Raw genomic sequence first — 15,354 nt, forward strand, 5'->3', positions numbered from 1 at the left:
ACCTCAGTGTGTTTCTCCTAACACTTCCTATCACACTTGACTGATCGACCAGGAATACAAATATGGCAGTTTTAGATCAATTTCAGATGGACAGAGTATAGTAAGTAGCTTAACAGCAGCAAGTGTTATTAATACTGTATACATTATTTCAGCAGCAGTAAGTCTGTGAGTCCCCACCTTTAAGATGAGGGAGTGAGTCACGTCCTAATAAGCCAGATGTCAACAACCACACGAGAACTGATCACCCTTCAAGTTGGCCATTATGCCAGCTTTGTGGGAACACACTGGTGGAACTTGCAGGTCAGTCACTATGGGAGGTTGTCTTTGTACCATGTGGTGTCCAAGTAAATAGATAAAAATATTGGTTATTGATTGAGAAGGTGAATGCCGGCCAGTATTATCAGTTATTGATAGAGAAGCTAAAAGGGCTAACTAAATGTTACTGGTTATTTGTAGAGAAGATAATAGGACCAACTGAATGTTATTGGTTATTGATGGAGAAGATAACAGGGTTAACTAAATGATAATGTTATTGATAGAGAAGGTAACGGCGTTAACTGAATGTTCGGGAGGATTAAGTGAGAATTAATCTTTCACAAGCAGCAAGTAATTTTTATTTTCTTCTTGTTTATACCCTGTTTTCTCAGTTAGGTTTGTCCCTGCTAGAACCTTTGTGTCAGTAGCCCTGGGTGGGTAGCTTATAATAGGCATATAATAATATTAATAATAATAATGATTATAATGATAATACCTGTAGTAATGATAATAATATGTCTGTCGATCTATCTCTCCATTGCCAGATGCCTCGGTCCCATAAGGGGTGGCCACAAACTAATCGCCTCTATGTCGCCCTGTCCCCTATCATTTCATTCACTTCCCAGCTCACACCCCCCTCCCTCATGTACCTCTCCTTCCCATAATAATAATAATAATAATAATAATGTAATAATATCCAGGTAAAAGAGAGCCTTGAGTTGGTAGGGGAGTTTGAGTATCTCAGTGCCGCAGTAGAAAAGACAGATAATGTACAAAGGAAATAGTGGTAGGTGGTGGCGACCATCATCCACTCACTTGATGTAGTGCTGCCTACTTCTTCTTTTTCTGTGCCTGCCCTCCTCTCTTCCTATTTCTCCCATCTTTCCTGTCACTTCTTATTGCTTTTCTTTCCTTTACAGGTGGCTTAACATTGAGTGACAAGCCAAATGGTTGCCTGTAAACCAAGAAGCCATTTACAACGCTGGGTGGTAACCATATAACCAAACCATACGTGCTCCCTGCATGTCAAGAAGTGGGTTGGTGGAGGGTTAGTGCTCCGCCCCGTAAAACAAATAACTCGAAGTCAAATGGCCACCCCTTACAGGATTATGGCGTCTGGCAATAGATAGATAGATAGATAGAAATGGAAAATAGAGTGACACAGGGAAGGAAGGTGGCTGGGACTGTGGAGGCATTGATACTAAGCACTGAGATGAGTGAGTGAACTGTACAGGGACTGCATGAAGGTGTGTAAGTTCCCTTATTGATATATGGGTTGTGGAGAGGGTAGGGAATGTGATAGTGACTACAAGAGTGTGAGTGAGGAGGAGGGGGAGACCAAGAATGAGATGGAGGACTGGAGTAGAGATATGAGGGGGGGGGGTGAGTTGGAGGGAAGGCAGTCAAATGGCAGAGGACAGAGCAACATGGAGGTTATTTATTTGTGACCACCCCTTATGAGAATAAGGCAACTGGCAGTAGATAAGTAGATAGCATCAGACCTTGGTATTGCATGAGAACAAAAAGTTAGGAGTAAGAATAGTGGAAGTGTGAGTACTGAGCAGTGTGTGTGTGGAGTGTGGAGTGGAAGTGGAACTGGAAGTATTGAGCAGTGTGTGTGGAGTGTGGAGTGGAAGTGGAACTGGAAGTATTGATCAGTGTGTGTGGTGGGTGTAGAGTGGGTAGGATTACAAATACTGTTATGTAATTCCCAAGAGATGTGGAGGAAGGCAGTCTCTTAATAATAAGAGTACCTGGAGAGGAGAGTGCCAGAGGAGGTTTAGCTGTGTGGAGTGCACGGTGAGAAAGAGATTTATGAAGAGAGAATATGTGAGTGAGATGGAATGAGTGTGGTGGAGAGGGAGACTGAGGATGAAGTTTAAGATAGGAGTGGAGAGGTACAGTTTGCCTACATTTTACAGGGAGAATGTTTCAAAAAATCCAATGCATAACTATATATTGTACTGTATATTGACTAAGATGTAACATGGTTTCAGTGGGGATATATTTTATTTTGTCCCCCTCCAAGGGTCATTCACCCAACAGTGTCTAAAAAGTAGTTTCCAGTTCACTATGTCTATCTATCTGTCTATTGCCAGACACCATAATCCCTTAAGGGGTGGCCATTTGACTTTGAGTTATTTGTTTTAAGGGGAGGGGCACTAACCCTCCACCAACCCACTTGTTCACACGTAGGGAGCACGTATGGTTTGGTTATATGGTTACCACCCAGCGTTGTAAATGGTTTCTTGGCTTACAGTAAACCATTTGGCTTGTCACTCAATGTAAAGCCACCTGTAAAGGAAAGAAAAGCAATAAGAAGTGACAGGAAAGATGCGAGAAATACGAAGAGAGGAGGGGAGGCACAGAAAAAGAATGATAAAGGCTAAGGAAGAAGTAGGCAGCACTACATCAAGTGAGTGGATGATGGTCGCCACCACCTACCACCACAACTAGTAATTTCACTGCTCTTCACTTGCTGCTTACCACCAAAATTAAGTTCAAATATTAGTTTTCAGCTCACATAAACTGGTACAGGTAGTTATTTCACTTGACTGCACCTCACATACTGCATGACTTCCAACACCACTCTATTGTCCCATCACTGACACTAACACACCCAATAGTGACCAACTTCAAGGGCCTTCTTTGAACAAACAGATGGCTGTAAACTTGTGTGTTGGAGTTTGTATAAGCAGAAACAGCAATTTTACATTGACCAGTGAGGCATTGTACAGGATCATAATCATCGTATACATGACCAAAAATGCTATTGTAATACTGAAAATAGATCCTAAATTTTTTGTCCTATAAGCAGTTCATTACATACCAGTTCACTGTATAATGTGTGTTGGTCATGTATGGATGAGAATGGTGTGCATTGAAGAGAGGGCAACTTGATGGCGGACAGGCCAATGTGGAGGTGATTTGGTTGTAGTCGCTTTGTTGGTATCGTTTTGGCCCCAGCTTTGTCTGAGTGTGAACCCAGTGAACTGCAGGTTGAATTTGCCCTTGTCCAGCATTCTACGATCTTCCTCATGTAGGGGCTTGGGAGGCAGCCAAGGGATGTTCATACATATAAATGGACAACAAAGCCACCTGGCACCATCAGTGCCACCACATGAAGGCATTCCCACCAGCACCTAAGCAGTGTGTGTGTGTGTGTATGTGTGTGTGTGTGTGTGTGTGTGTGTGTGTGTGTGTGTGTGTGTGTGCACTATATTTATATACAGTACAACCTCCCAGATTTGAACATCTGATTTCCAAAAACTTCAGCTTTACCAAAATACTTTTTCATGCCATGGGAGTGTTTTGATATCACATGTCCTCTCACAGTCAGTGAACATGTGAAGACAAACGTTATTTGTAGACAAGTATAGCAGTAGATGATATGTTATGGATACAACATACCTCCCTGCATTTACTCTTCATGGTACTGTAGGCTGTTTTTTTGCATGCTTTTTACATGATTACCGCAATGATTTTACTTTCTAAAATGTTGCATTTCCATAAATTCTTTGGAATCAGGATTTTGGAATTTCAGATTTCAGAGTTTGTGCTTTGCCTTAATAATTGTTTTTCTTTTGCAGGAAGCCAGCTTTGTGTATGACAGCACTAAACCTACGGACCTGAATCATGATTTTCTATTCAGAGAAGGCCTCACTCCTCAGGTGAGTCTATGCAGCACATTGTAAGTACCATATCACATTATTGGTTTTATACCTAGAGATTAAGATATTTACATTTACCATAGGGATTAGGGACTGAATAGAGGCTGCTAGAGATAGAGCATTGTGGAGTCATCATTAGGTGACCCAACAATGCATGCAGGCATATGGAGCTTTTATTAATAAAATGAAACAATTCAGCAGCAGTTTTTTATGGATCTTTGTCAGGCTTTAGCAGTTTTGTGTAATTTTGTAATTGTTTTTTAAAGATATTTGTACCTTGCTTTTTGTAACCCTTGTTGAGAGCAAGTAGCCTCTGTGAATCTGTTTTTGGCCAGACTATTTGTAGGTGACATTTGATAATGGGAGAAGAATGGTTAAGAGAGCTGAAGATATATATAAGAACAGAGTAGCCTGGACATATTTTGTTATGACCACTTCTTGTGCAAGAGTTGTTTGTTGTTGAGTAACCCTAGTTTGTCTGACCAAGCAGACCCATCAACCACAGGCAAGCAATTGCCCCTGCAGGGCTGTCCCTTGCAGTGAACTGATGTTCCCTTGCAGTAGACAGTGTCTCACCACAGTGAAGTGGGGAAAAGAATGTGATGGTTTGGATCCCCTATGGATGTTGCATTTACATCTCTTCACCCAGTTAACAGGGGCACCATAGCAGGCATGGCATTACCCCATTACTGTATTTGGTTATCACCCAACACTGTAAATAGTTTCCAGGGTTAGAGAAAACCATAGGCTTGCCTCCCACTGTAGAGCTGCCTGAAGTGGAAAGAAGAGTGATAAAAAGTGACAGGAGGGATGGGTGAAACGGGAAGAAAGGAGGACAGCACAGAAGAGAATTATAAAGGTTTCAGTGTATAATAGGCCCTCATTGTAAGTAATTTATTTATTTTTTAAATTTAACTGTCGGGGCCAACTTGCCTAGCCCCGGGCTCCTACGCTTCTTATGGGGCAACGTAGGATTGGATGATGGATGGATGTTATGTCCACAGTAAACAGCAGAAACACTTCCCATTGAAATTCATTTGCTACATGTAAAGGTAATTTGGCATTTGTCCTGGTTAACAGTAACAGTTGTAATGAAAAATTATGACAATTTGGATCACATCCCTGGCATATTATGAGGTCTTACTGTCCTCTCTGGTGAGGGACTCCTTCATGTGGTGGGTGGCAGTGTCACTTTTATAACTGGTCTGTTCAATTGCCTGGTTAAACAAATCTCCCTCAAGAACTTCCATATCCCTTGAAAGGAGATTTGGCATAAAGAATATTAAAGAAATGATGCAGAGTAGTAGGTTGAGATGGTTTGGACATGCTGAGAGGAGGAGGGAGAGATACTGGCTGAGAAGGGTCACAGGTATGACTATGGAGTGGAGAAATAGAGGCAGACTGAGCATAACATGTGGTGAGGTCCTGCATTGACATTTCTGAGCAGAACTGAGTTGGGAATGACTCAATATCACCACACAGGGAATGCTGCCCTCAAGTGAAAATACCCACACATGTCATACTCTTTTAACTAATTTGGCTCAGCTATTTGTCCTTTTGTAGCTTATTTGATGTAGTAAGGAAAAACAAAAACTCTTGTCCCTTGCATTTCATCATGGCCTGGTACCATACAGCACACGCATATTATAATGATTGCTTCATGTGGAATTATTCACTTATATGATGAGTAAGAATTTAGAAACTTGCTTGTTTAATGAAAAGTTTTTAGCTTATATGATCACTGTGATCTTCATAGCACTTCCCCTTTTTGTAAGGTAGTTTACCTTTCCTGAGTCATTGTTTTATAACTAAAGTAAATTGGACGTCATATGAGGCTTGCAGCTTGGCCTGTGCAGACCTTCATTGTGCCTTATACGAGATCTGCAGCACGGCAGGGATTAGTGTAGGATAGAATCATCTGTGATTTTGCAGTAGTCAGTCTATTCTGTCTGACTGTTTCACATGAAGTACAATATGTACCAATACTTTTTTGATCAGCTCTGCTATCTACTTATAAGTATCTATTGCCAGATGCCTTAATCCCATAAGGCGTGGCTAAAATAAACTACCTCCATGTTGGTCTGTCCTCTGCCATTGACTGTTCTCCCTTCAACTCATACTCACCCCCCATCATATACATCACTCCATCCCTACATCTCATTCTTGGTCTCCCCCTACTTTTCCCTCCCTCCCTTTCTCCCTCCTGCCCTCAGATGCACTCTTCTAGTTAGTCTCTCATTCACCATTCTCTTCATGTGGCTAGACCATTTCGAAGTATTTCTCTGAACACTTTCAACGCTTTCACTCACATGCACAGTCACGTTCAGGAGAAATGATACGCATCTACTCATTTTGTGTACTATTGTATCCATTGCTGGTAAGATTTTGAACAAATTCTCTCACTTATTGGCACACTGATGGTCAGTGCAGCAGGCAGTAAGTGAAACGGTTCCTTATCTCACCAGCAGTAGACTCTGCAGTAGATAATATGAGCAGATGTGTATCCCTACTTACCAGTGCGGTTGTACATCTTACCTGTGTTAGAATATCAGACATACCTCTTATTAATGGCTAATTAGACATCAAATGAGGAAGTTGGGACCTCAGTCCTTTTTTTTTTTTCTGGATGCATTCAAGTACTTGGGTAGTGTGATGAGTAAGGATGGAACTTTGGGGGATGAAGTACGTGAAAGGGTACAGCAGGGAAGGAAGGTTGTTGGTACACTGAAAGCAGTGATGAGAAATAGGGAGGTGAGTATGGAAATTAAGAAGTCACTGCATGATAGTATTGTGATCCCTACCCTGACGTATGGAAGCGAGGCGTGGACCTTGCAAGAGGGGAACAAGTCAAGAGTGAGAGCAGTGGAAATGAGTTACTTGAGAGGAGCATGTGGAGTGACATGGAGGGATAGGTTGACGAATGAAGAAGTGAAGGAACATTGTGGGGTAGATGTGGATGTGGTTGAGAACATTAGGAGAAATACACTGAGGTGGTTTGGACATGTGGAGAGAATGGAGAATGAAAGATTGACTAAGAGGGTGTATGTAGGTGAGGTGGAGGGAGGGAGAGGGAGGGGTAGACCGAGGATGAGGTGGAGGGATGGAGTTGAGAGGTATATGAGGGAGGGGGGGGTGAATTGGGGGGAGGGTAGTCAAATGGTGGGTGACAGAGTGACTTGGAGGCGTTTTGTCTGCGGCCACCCTTTGCGGGATTAGGGCGTCGGGCTATAGATAGATAGATAGATAGATAGATATTTAAAAGTGGTTTAAAAACTTAAAGATAAATTGTAGGACACACATGCTAGTATAGTTATACTAGGCTTCTGCTTAATTTTCTGACTAATGTTTTAGTCTGCGACTTTGAAATTTTTCTTTATTGGATATTCTAGTATTGATTACTACTGGAATAATTAGGATATGATTCATCAGTCAAAATATTCCCTTGACTATGATGTTTACATTGTGCTGACATGTTTTAGCTATGCATTTTTTTTTTTAAATACCATATTGGTGAAACTTTGCCATGTAGCTCCAGCACCACTGATAAGCCACCAATAAACAACTGTTTTTTGTTTTTTTTTCCAAATAAATTATGACTGTGTCCTTACTGTTGCCAACCTTACATAGGATGATGGGCTTTAATTCAGTTTTTATTCTTGTCCAGCATCCATCCAAAGCTAATGAGTTCCCAGGGGATTAGATTGTAGGTGTGTATGTTTGTGTTTGTGTTAACCTGGAGTTTGAGTGTAAGCGTGCCTGGGAGTGTTGTGTAGGGTCAAGCACTAGGCTTTTGTCCTCACACCACTTGCCAGGTAATACCTCCCAGGGCTAGTGATAATCATTCACCTACATTTGTACATGCCTCTGCTCATGTGTAATAATTATTTTTTTCTTTTCAAGAGGCAAGAAACATACACACCACGAGTATTGTGCATCGACGTGCAAGGTAATCTACACACTTTATCTGCCCGTGGGAGCCTGTACACACCTGTGCGTACAGACCCGTCCACCAGTGAGGCGGCCTGGGATGGACCTGTGGACTTGATACATCAACAGCCGCTGGAGAAAAACCAGTATTTGATGGATCTGGAGCAAGAGGATGCACGATACTTTGCACCCACTGATGAAGATAAAGATATTTGTTTAGGTAAGCTGATTGTTGTTCAGTGTTACCCTATGACACTTTTATTACTCCCTTTTGGGAGTTTTGGAATCTGGCGCCAGGCTACTTGTCCCAGACACTGAAGGCAGGAATGAACAGTGACTTATTCCTTAGTGGCATTATGTGAGCAATTAACCCTAAGTAATAGTTGGGTTTAAACCTACTATGGGATGCGTCCAATTGGAATGCACCCACTTGATAATGATACTCTTTTTACTCAGACTTGGCCTAAAATTTCCATCTCCCTGTATTGAATAGTGAGTTGCAATAAGAGATACATGCCAGACTATGATCCCAGTCATGATGAAGGGTTATGGAAAGGATGTAGCTGGGCCAGATTAAGCTTAATAGGGGCCTGAGGCACAGATCAGCTTGGGGGCCCCCACGCCCAACATATATATGGACAGTAAGTAACAAGAACAAAAAATAAATTGCTTGTTACTACTGTTTATTCAATAACTAAAGTCCACAACTTCTGGTAACTTAAACACTTTTCTTTCTTTCTAGAAAATTCGTCAATGATATCATCAAAATTCAACCAACCGTAAATATATATGTAAATTACAGGAACATAAAATAAATCAATTGCCAATTCCCAGCATATTGGTAATTTATCAGAAGAAAATCAGTTTCTTGTTACTATTGTTTATTCAAAAATCAAAGTCCACAACTTTTGGTAGCTTAAACACTTGTCTTTCTAGAAAAATCTTCAGTGATATCAAAAATCAACCAACCCCAAATGTACATGTAAATAACAAGAAAAAAAATTGCTTGTTACTGTTGTTTAGTCAAAAAACAAAGTCCACAACTTTTAGTAACTTAAACACTTTTCTTTCTAGAAAATTTTTCAATGATATCATCAAAATTCAACCAACCCTAAATGTATATGCAACTAACTCTCTATCTATCTATCTATTGCCAGATGCCTCAATCCCATTTGGGGTGGCCACAAACAAATTGCCTCCACGTCGCCCTGTCCTCCGCCATTTCACTGCCCTGGTCCCAACTCACACCCCCCTCTCTCATTGCAAGAACAAAAAAAAAAAAATTACTTGTTACTACTGTTTATTCAAAAATCAAAGCCCATAACTATTGGTAACTTAAGCAAACACTGTTCTAGCTTTCTTTCCAGAAAAATCTTTAACGATATCATAAAAATTTGATGGCATATATTTTTATCCAAAGAATCTGGGGGCCTGAGGCCAGTGCCTCAAGTGCCTCATGGTTAATCCGGCCCTGGGATGTAGAGCTGTAGTATTGTCTCAGTACCATTGAAGTATATCAAATAAATGCAAGAGAACAAAAACCTGGCCTAGTTTAAGGTAAAAGACTGTAGGTATATAATTGTAGGCTAAATAGTTACCAGGTAATGCAGCAAAAGTGCATCCCAGGAAAATATTTGGCATGACATTCAGTATAAGGTCACCTGAAACCACTGTATTGAATGAGTGGATTTGAATTGTTAGTGATATATTTAGCTACCAGTATAGTACAGTCAGCTCCACTTGTAGACACTATTGGAAGTGGTATGTTGAAGTTCTTATTTGACATCAGCTTATTTGTTTATGTTTTACTTGAGCTGCAGTCTGACCACTGTAATGGGGTTGTTCCAGCACAGGGGGCATGATGTAAAATAATGTACCGGTGTCTCAAAAGACCTCTAATATGCCACCACCTGTTGTACGTATAACTGTGGGTTGTTGTACAGAAAGTTCTCATATATAGCTTCATTTGACACACACACACACACACACACACACACACACACACACACACACACACACACACACACACACACACACACACTAAAATATACAGATTCCATTATACGATATGCACAAAATATAAAAATTTATTAAACATGTTAGACATGAGCAAACATGGCTTTTCATCTCTCCGTCATGTCAATAAATTCATTGTGCTCGTGAAGCAAGTCTCTCAGTCAGTAGATAGAGTTACAATAATAAAACACACAAAAACATAATTATAAACACATTAGAGAAAATAATCTCACAGGCCAGAAGGCAACAGAGAGCAACACTTGGCGAATGACAAGAACAGCATTGCCACGCAACGTAAACATTGAAGAGCATCATAATACTGCCACGGTGTGTATCAGATAGTTGTGTCAACATGATTTATGGTAATATTTGACATGTAGTATCATATTATACTTACAAACTTGATCAGTTTCATGAGTTGTTACTGAACCCTAAATCTTTGTTGAAGTTTTGACATATTAATATACAGAACAGAAAATATTGGGGGGGCTACAGTCCCCCTATCCCCCCATAAATTATGGCCCTGGAGAAAGATCAGGATGATGATGATTCAATTTCATTCTGTCTTTCTTTGTTTACAGATCCTACCTCAACCCACCTTTTGTTGGAAAAAAAGATCGGAGCGATGATTGATAAGAATGATAGTTGTCCTGCTTCTGTACTAAATGATGATGATGATGATGATTATTCACTTACTTGTGCACTTGGTGGCAATAATTATGATGATGATGATGATGATAGTTCTCCCACTTGTGCATTGATGAGATGATGATGATGATGATGATGGTGATGATTAATAATAATAATAAAATCAATAATGATGGTGCTGCTGCTGCTGCTGATGATGATGATGATGTACTTTTTTCTTTCAGATGATGTGAACAACACCAGTAAAACAAAGAATGACAGTGTACCTTCATCACAGAAAATATACGACCTCTCCAAGTCCGTCAAGGTCTGGTCTGATTTCCTGCGGCCTCACTTTCACCCAGACTCCATCTATCTCCTAGACAATATAATGATCCAGGGGGCCAGGGGGGCTGCGGAGGAGGGGGAGGAGGACCTGTGGAGTTTTCCGTCTGGCTCGGCTGTCTACTGCTGTGAGAAGGTTGAGGAGGAGATTACAGATCGCATCAGACGGCTGGCTGAATCTTGCAATAGCCTTCAGGTGAGTGCTGTCGGTATTGTAAATAATGATTATTATTATTATGGTATCATTATTATTATCATACTTACTCATCGCACTACCCAGGTATTAAAGAACTTGGGTAGTGTGATGATGAATAAGGATGGAAGTTTATAGGGTGAAGTGCTTGAAAGGGTACAACAAGGAAGAAAGGTTGCTGGTTCGTTGAAAGCAGTGATAAGAAACAGGGAAATGAGCATGGAAGTGAAAATGTCACTGCATGACAGTAATGTGATACCAACTCTAATGTATGGAAGAGAAGCTTGGACCTTGTTGGAGGGACACAAGTCAAAAGTGAGAGCAGTGGAAATGAGTTCTTTGAGGAGCCTGTGGAGTCACATGGAGAGACAGACTGACAAATCAGGAAGTGAAGGAGCGTTGAGGTGTGGATGTGGATGTGATCGGAAGCGTTATAAGAAACATTGAGATGGTTTGGGCGTGTGAAGAAGATGGAGAGCGAGAGACTGACGAGGAGAGTATATGTGAGGTGGAGGGCTGGAGAGGAAGGGGGTGGCCAAGGATGAGATGGAATAATGGAGTGGAGAGGTATATGAGAGAGGGGGGTGTGAGCTGGGAGCAGGGGAGTGAAATGGCGGGGGCCAGGGTGATTTGTTTGTGGCCACCACTTATGGGATTAAGGGGTCTGGCAATAGATAGATAGATAGATTATTAGTGTTGTCTGGACGTTGCTACTCCTCACCCAACCCTAGGGTGGGAAAGGAGGTCCGGATGATGATGGTGATGATGATGATTGTTGTTGTTATTATCATTAATAATCATTATTATTTTATTTTATGCATTAGCCTTCAGATGGGTGTTACTGTATCAGGATAGTGAGATTTTTTAAAGATGATAACTATTATTATTTATTATTATTATGTTGTAGGTGGGGGCACTCACCATCCACTCACTCGATGTAGTGCTGTCCTCAGGTGACTGTCCTTTCCTCTCTTCCTTCCTTCTTTCCATCCCTCCTCTTCTGTCTGCAAGTGACTGTATACTGAGTAACAAGCCAAATGGTTTCCTGTACACCAGGAAACATTAACTATGCTGGATGGTAACCATATAATATCAAATTTTGGTGCCTGGTGGTTTCGTGGGTAATTACGGGGTTCCAGTCGGATTGAGCTGGTGAAAGTTTATATCCAAGGGGTGGTTGGGGTTGATTGCTCACATAATGCCACTTGGGGATGAGTGAGACTGGTCACTCTCATCTCAAATGTCAAGACCAACTTGCCTAGCCCTGGGCTCCTACGCTCCTCATGGGGCAACATAGGATTGGGTGGTGGATGGATGGTTTCAATATAATTTTTTTGCACTTTTTCATATCCAAGAAAGAGTAGGTTAGGTCAGTTTTTTTCTTAGTAGCAGGTTAGGTTAGTTTGTTCATCGGTTCGGTAATCTGTTAGGTTAGGTGAGGAGGGAAATATAAGTAGGTGATAAGGAAGGAAAGGCTGATGAGAGAGAGAGAGAGAGAGAGAGAGAGAGACTGGAATGTGATCATCCTGGGAAAATCAGACTTGGCACCTAGAGCAGTTTGCAAAACTGGGATACAGAACAGAAATCCATGACCAGGACCTTTTAGACATGATCTCTACCCCTGCGTGTGTGTGCCTGTAACTGAAATAGGAGTCGGGATCATAAATTGAATAGTTGACCATTTTAGTGTGGTGTTTGGGTGCCTATTTGTTCCTCTAACTGAAATAGTCAATTGAATGTGTGTATGTGTTAGTATTATAGTGTTTGGGTGCATTGGTGGTCAGTCATGTCTGAAATTACTTTGCAACTCATCTGATTTATGCCTTGAATGAGAATCAGAGCCACCCTGCTCATATGACAATAAGAGACAAAACAGTGACGGTGATGGTGATGATGGTAGTGGTGATGTTGATGGTGGTGGTGGTGGTGGTGGTGATGATGATGATGATGATGATGATGATGATGCATATTTTCAGGGGTTCCAGTTGTTGAGTGATGTACATAAAGGGTAGGATGACGATGATGATGATGATGATATAATTATGACTGTGATGATGTAAAACAATTAACTCTAAGACGTTGGCCTCCCCATTTGGGATACATGGCGTCTGGCAATGAATGAATGATAGTAATTTTGATGATGTATATTTTCAGGGGTTCCAGGTGCTAAGTGATGTACATAATGGTATGGGAGGCGTGAGTTATGGCATCCTGCAGCATATATCAGATGAATATGGCAGTAAGGATTCCCTCACCTTTGCCACCTCACCCCCACACCTCCACCCAGCCACACCACAGGCCAGGACACTCACACACGCAGCCATAGTACAGGTAACTAATTACACAGGGTTTTTATTAATGCCATCAAGCTTATATGAATGCCAGCCATCTGAATTTTGTGCAGAATCATAAAGTAGGAACTCCTAAGCTACAGCACGGCACACCCTCCTTTGATGATGATGATGATGCTTTGAAAAAAATAATCCATAGCATAGTAATTGATGGTATATTGAGTCAGTTGTTACATGGGTTCAATTGGGATGTTTTGACCCAAGGGTCCCCCAGCCAGCAAAGTCTAAAAACAAGTTTCCAGCTCATCTAAAGTGGTAGGTGTTTCCCTTCACGGCATTTCACTGCAAAAGGCCTGGGATGAGGTCATACAGTATGTCTTCAGGGATAAGGAGTTGAATAGAGAGGCTGTCAGAGATTGTGTGGTGTGGTGAGCCACCATTGGTTGACAAAGGCTGGTGCATGCAAGCATGGTGCGGTCATTATAAACAAACGAGCAGATGAATGTAATACCTTGAGTGGAACTTGTTACTTATTATATTTTCCTCTCTCTCTCTCTCTCTCTCTCTCTTTCTTTCTTTCTTTCCAGTCATATACAGAGCTGAGTCAGTGTTCGAGTGTATTGGTGCCGTTGTGTCTTCGTCAGAGTATCATTGACTTCGAGGCTCCATGTCCTACCTTCTCAGGCCTCACTTTCCAGGTCAGTGTATTATTATATATTATGTGTCTATATTATTACATTCTATATTTATGATAATATATACAGTATACTGGTATACTATCATTGTTGTTGTTGTTACCCTGGCTTATCTGGACACTGACCTGGTGAACTGCAGGCTAAAATTGCACTGCTGCAGTCCATCATCCTCTTTTGAGGAGACAGGAAGGGATTTGAGGGATGATTGTGTCAGCACAATGCATAGCTGCCAGATAATATCAGTGTTATCACAGTAATGCTTCCCTCTTCAGCACTAGTTTACTTTTACTGTACTGCCTTACAAGCTGTGTTTACTGTACTGCCTTACAAGCTGTGTTTACTGTACTGCCTTACAAGCTGTGTTTACTGTACTGCCTTACAAGCTGTGTTTACTGTACTGCCTTACAAGCTGTGTTTACTGTACTGCCTTACAAGCTGTGTTTACTGTACTGCCTTACAAGCTGTGTTTACTGTACTGCCTTACAAGCTGTGTTTACTGTACTGCCTTACAAGCTGTGTTTACTGTACTGCCGTACAAGCTGTGTTTATCTGTATTAGCCAGTATGATGTGGAGAGTGCGTATGACAGAGTAGACTGACATGGAAGGTGGCTGTGTCAGTAGAGAGGTGACCTGCTGTCCCAGTGGAAATGGTTCAAATCCTTTCAGGGGCAGGGAACAGTCTAAAGGATTTAAATTTTGTTAAAACAAACCTTACTGATCTCTCATAAGGGGTACCAGCATGTCATAAAAACACCCCACTAATACCAGTCCACTAGTCCTGTATGAGACAGCCCTAGCATCTATGGTGCAGTTGCCAAAATCCGAATTCCAGATTTTCCCAAAGTACTGTGCCAATTTTCCAAAAGAATTTTGAGTCAGATTGCTAAAAGATTATTGTTAAAGAATATATTAACCCCCCAACAAGTCTTGTTTTAGCTTTCAGGGTCACTGCTCTATTAAAAGAAATGCCACAGCGGCTTACAGTTACGCAACCCAGCTCAAGTGAACTAACTTGAACCACAAGATTGATTTCATAAGTTTTGTTCAGTGTTTCTGTCTTCAGTGACAAAAATTAATTGTCATTGTTCATTGCTGAGTTTTCAAATCCAAACTATGAAACCCATGACTCCGTGATAATATGTAATAGCATGGATGCTGTGTTGGTAGGTGGGGTAGCTTACCATCCACTCACTCGATGTGGTGGTGCCCTTGGGTGTCTGCCCATTCCTCTCCTCCATCCTTCTTTCCTTCCATCCTCTCCTCTCTTTCTTTCCTTTATTCTTTCCTCGTCCTTCTGCCTACGAGTGACTTTACACTCCCTCTTCTGTCTTTC

General features: G+C 41.3%; 1 protein-coding gene across 1 annotated transcript in view; it reads left to right on the forward strand.

The window, feature by feature from the left end:
• Nucleotides 1–216: 216 nt before the first annotated feature.
• LOC145390079 (protein misato homolog 1-like) overlaps nucleotides 217–15,354 on the forward strand; it is an 87,545-nt gene continuing 72,407 nt past the window's right edge. Inside the window, exons 1-6 of the mRNA XM_080265149.1 lie at nucleotides 217–300; nucleotides 3,846–3,926; nucleotides 7,827–8,073; nucleotides 10,742–11,037; nucleotides 13,189–13,365; nucleotides 13,913–14,023. Coding sequence (XP_080121275.1) covers nucleotides 217–300; nucleotides 3,846–3,926; nucleotides 7,827–8,073; nucleotides 10,742–11,037; nucleotides 13,189–13,365; nucleotides 13,913–14,023 — 996 coding nt within the window. The remainder of the gene's footprint in view (nucleotides 301–3,845; nucleotides 3,927–7,826; nucleotides 8,074–10,741; nucleotides 11,038–13,188; nucleotides 13,366–13,912; nucleotides 14,024–15,354) is intronic.

Source organism: Coenobita brevimanus, unplaced genomic scaffold, assembly GCF_032717465.1.
Source record: "Coenobita brevimanus isolate Jiangsu-jjx unplaced genomic scaffold, ASM3271746v2 jjx.HiC_scaffold_2803, whole genome shotgun sequence".
NCBI lineage: Eukaryota > Metazoa > Arthropoda > Malacostraca > Decapoda > Coenobitidae > Coenobita > Coenobita brevimanus.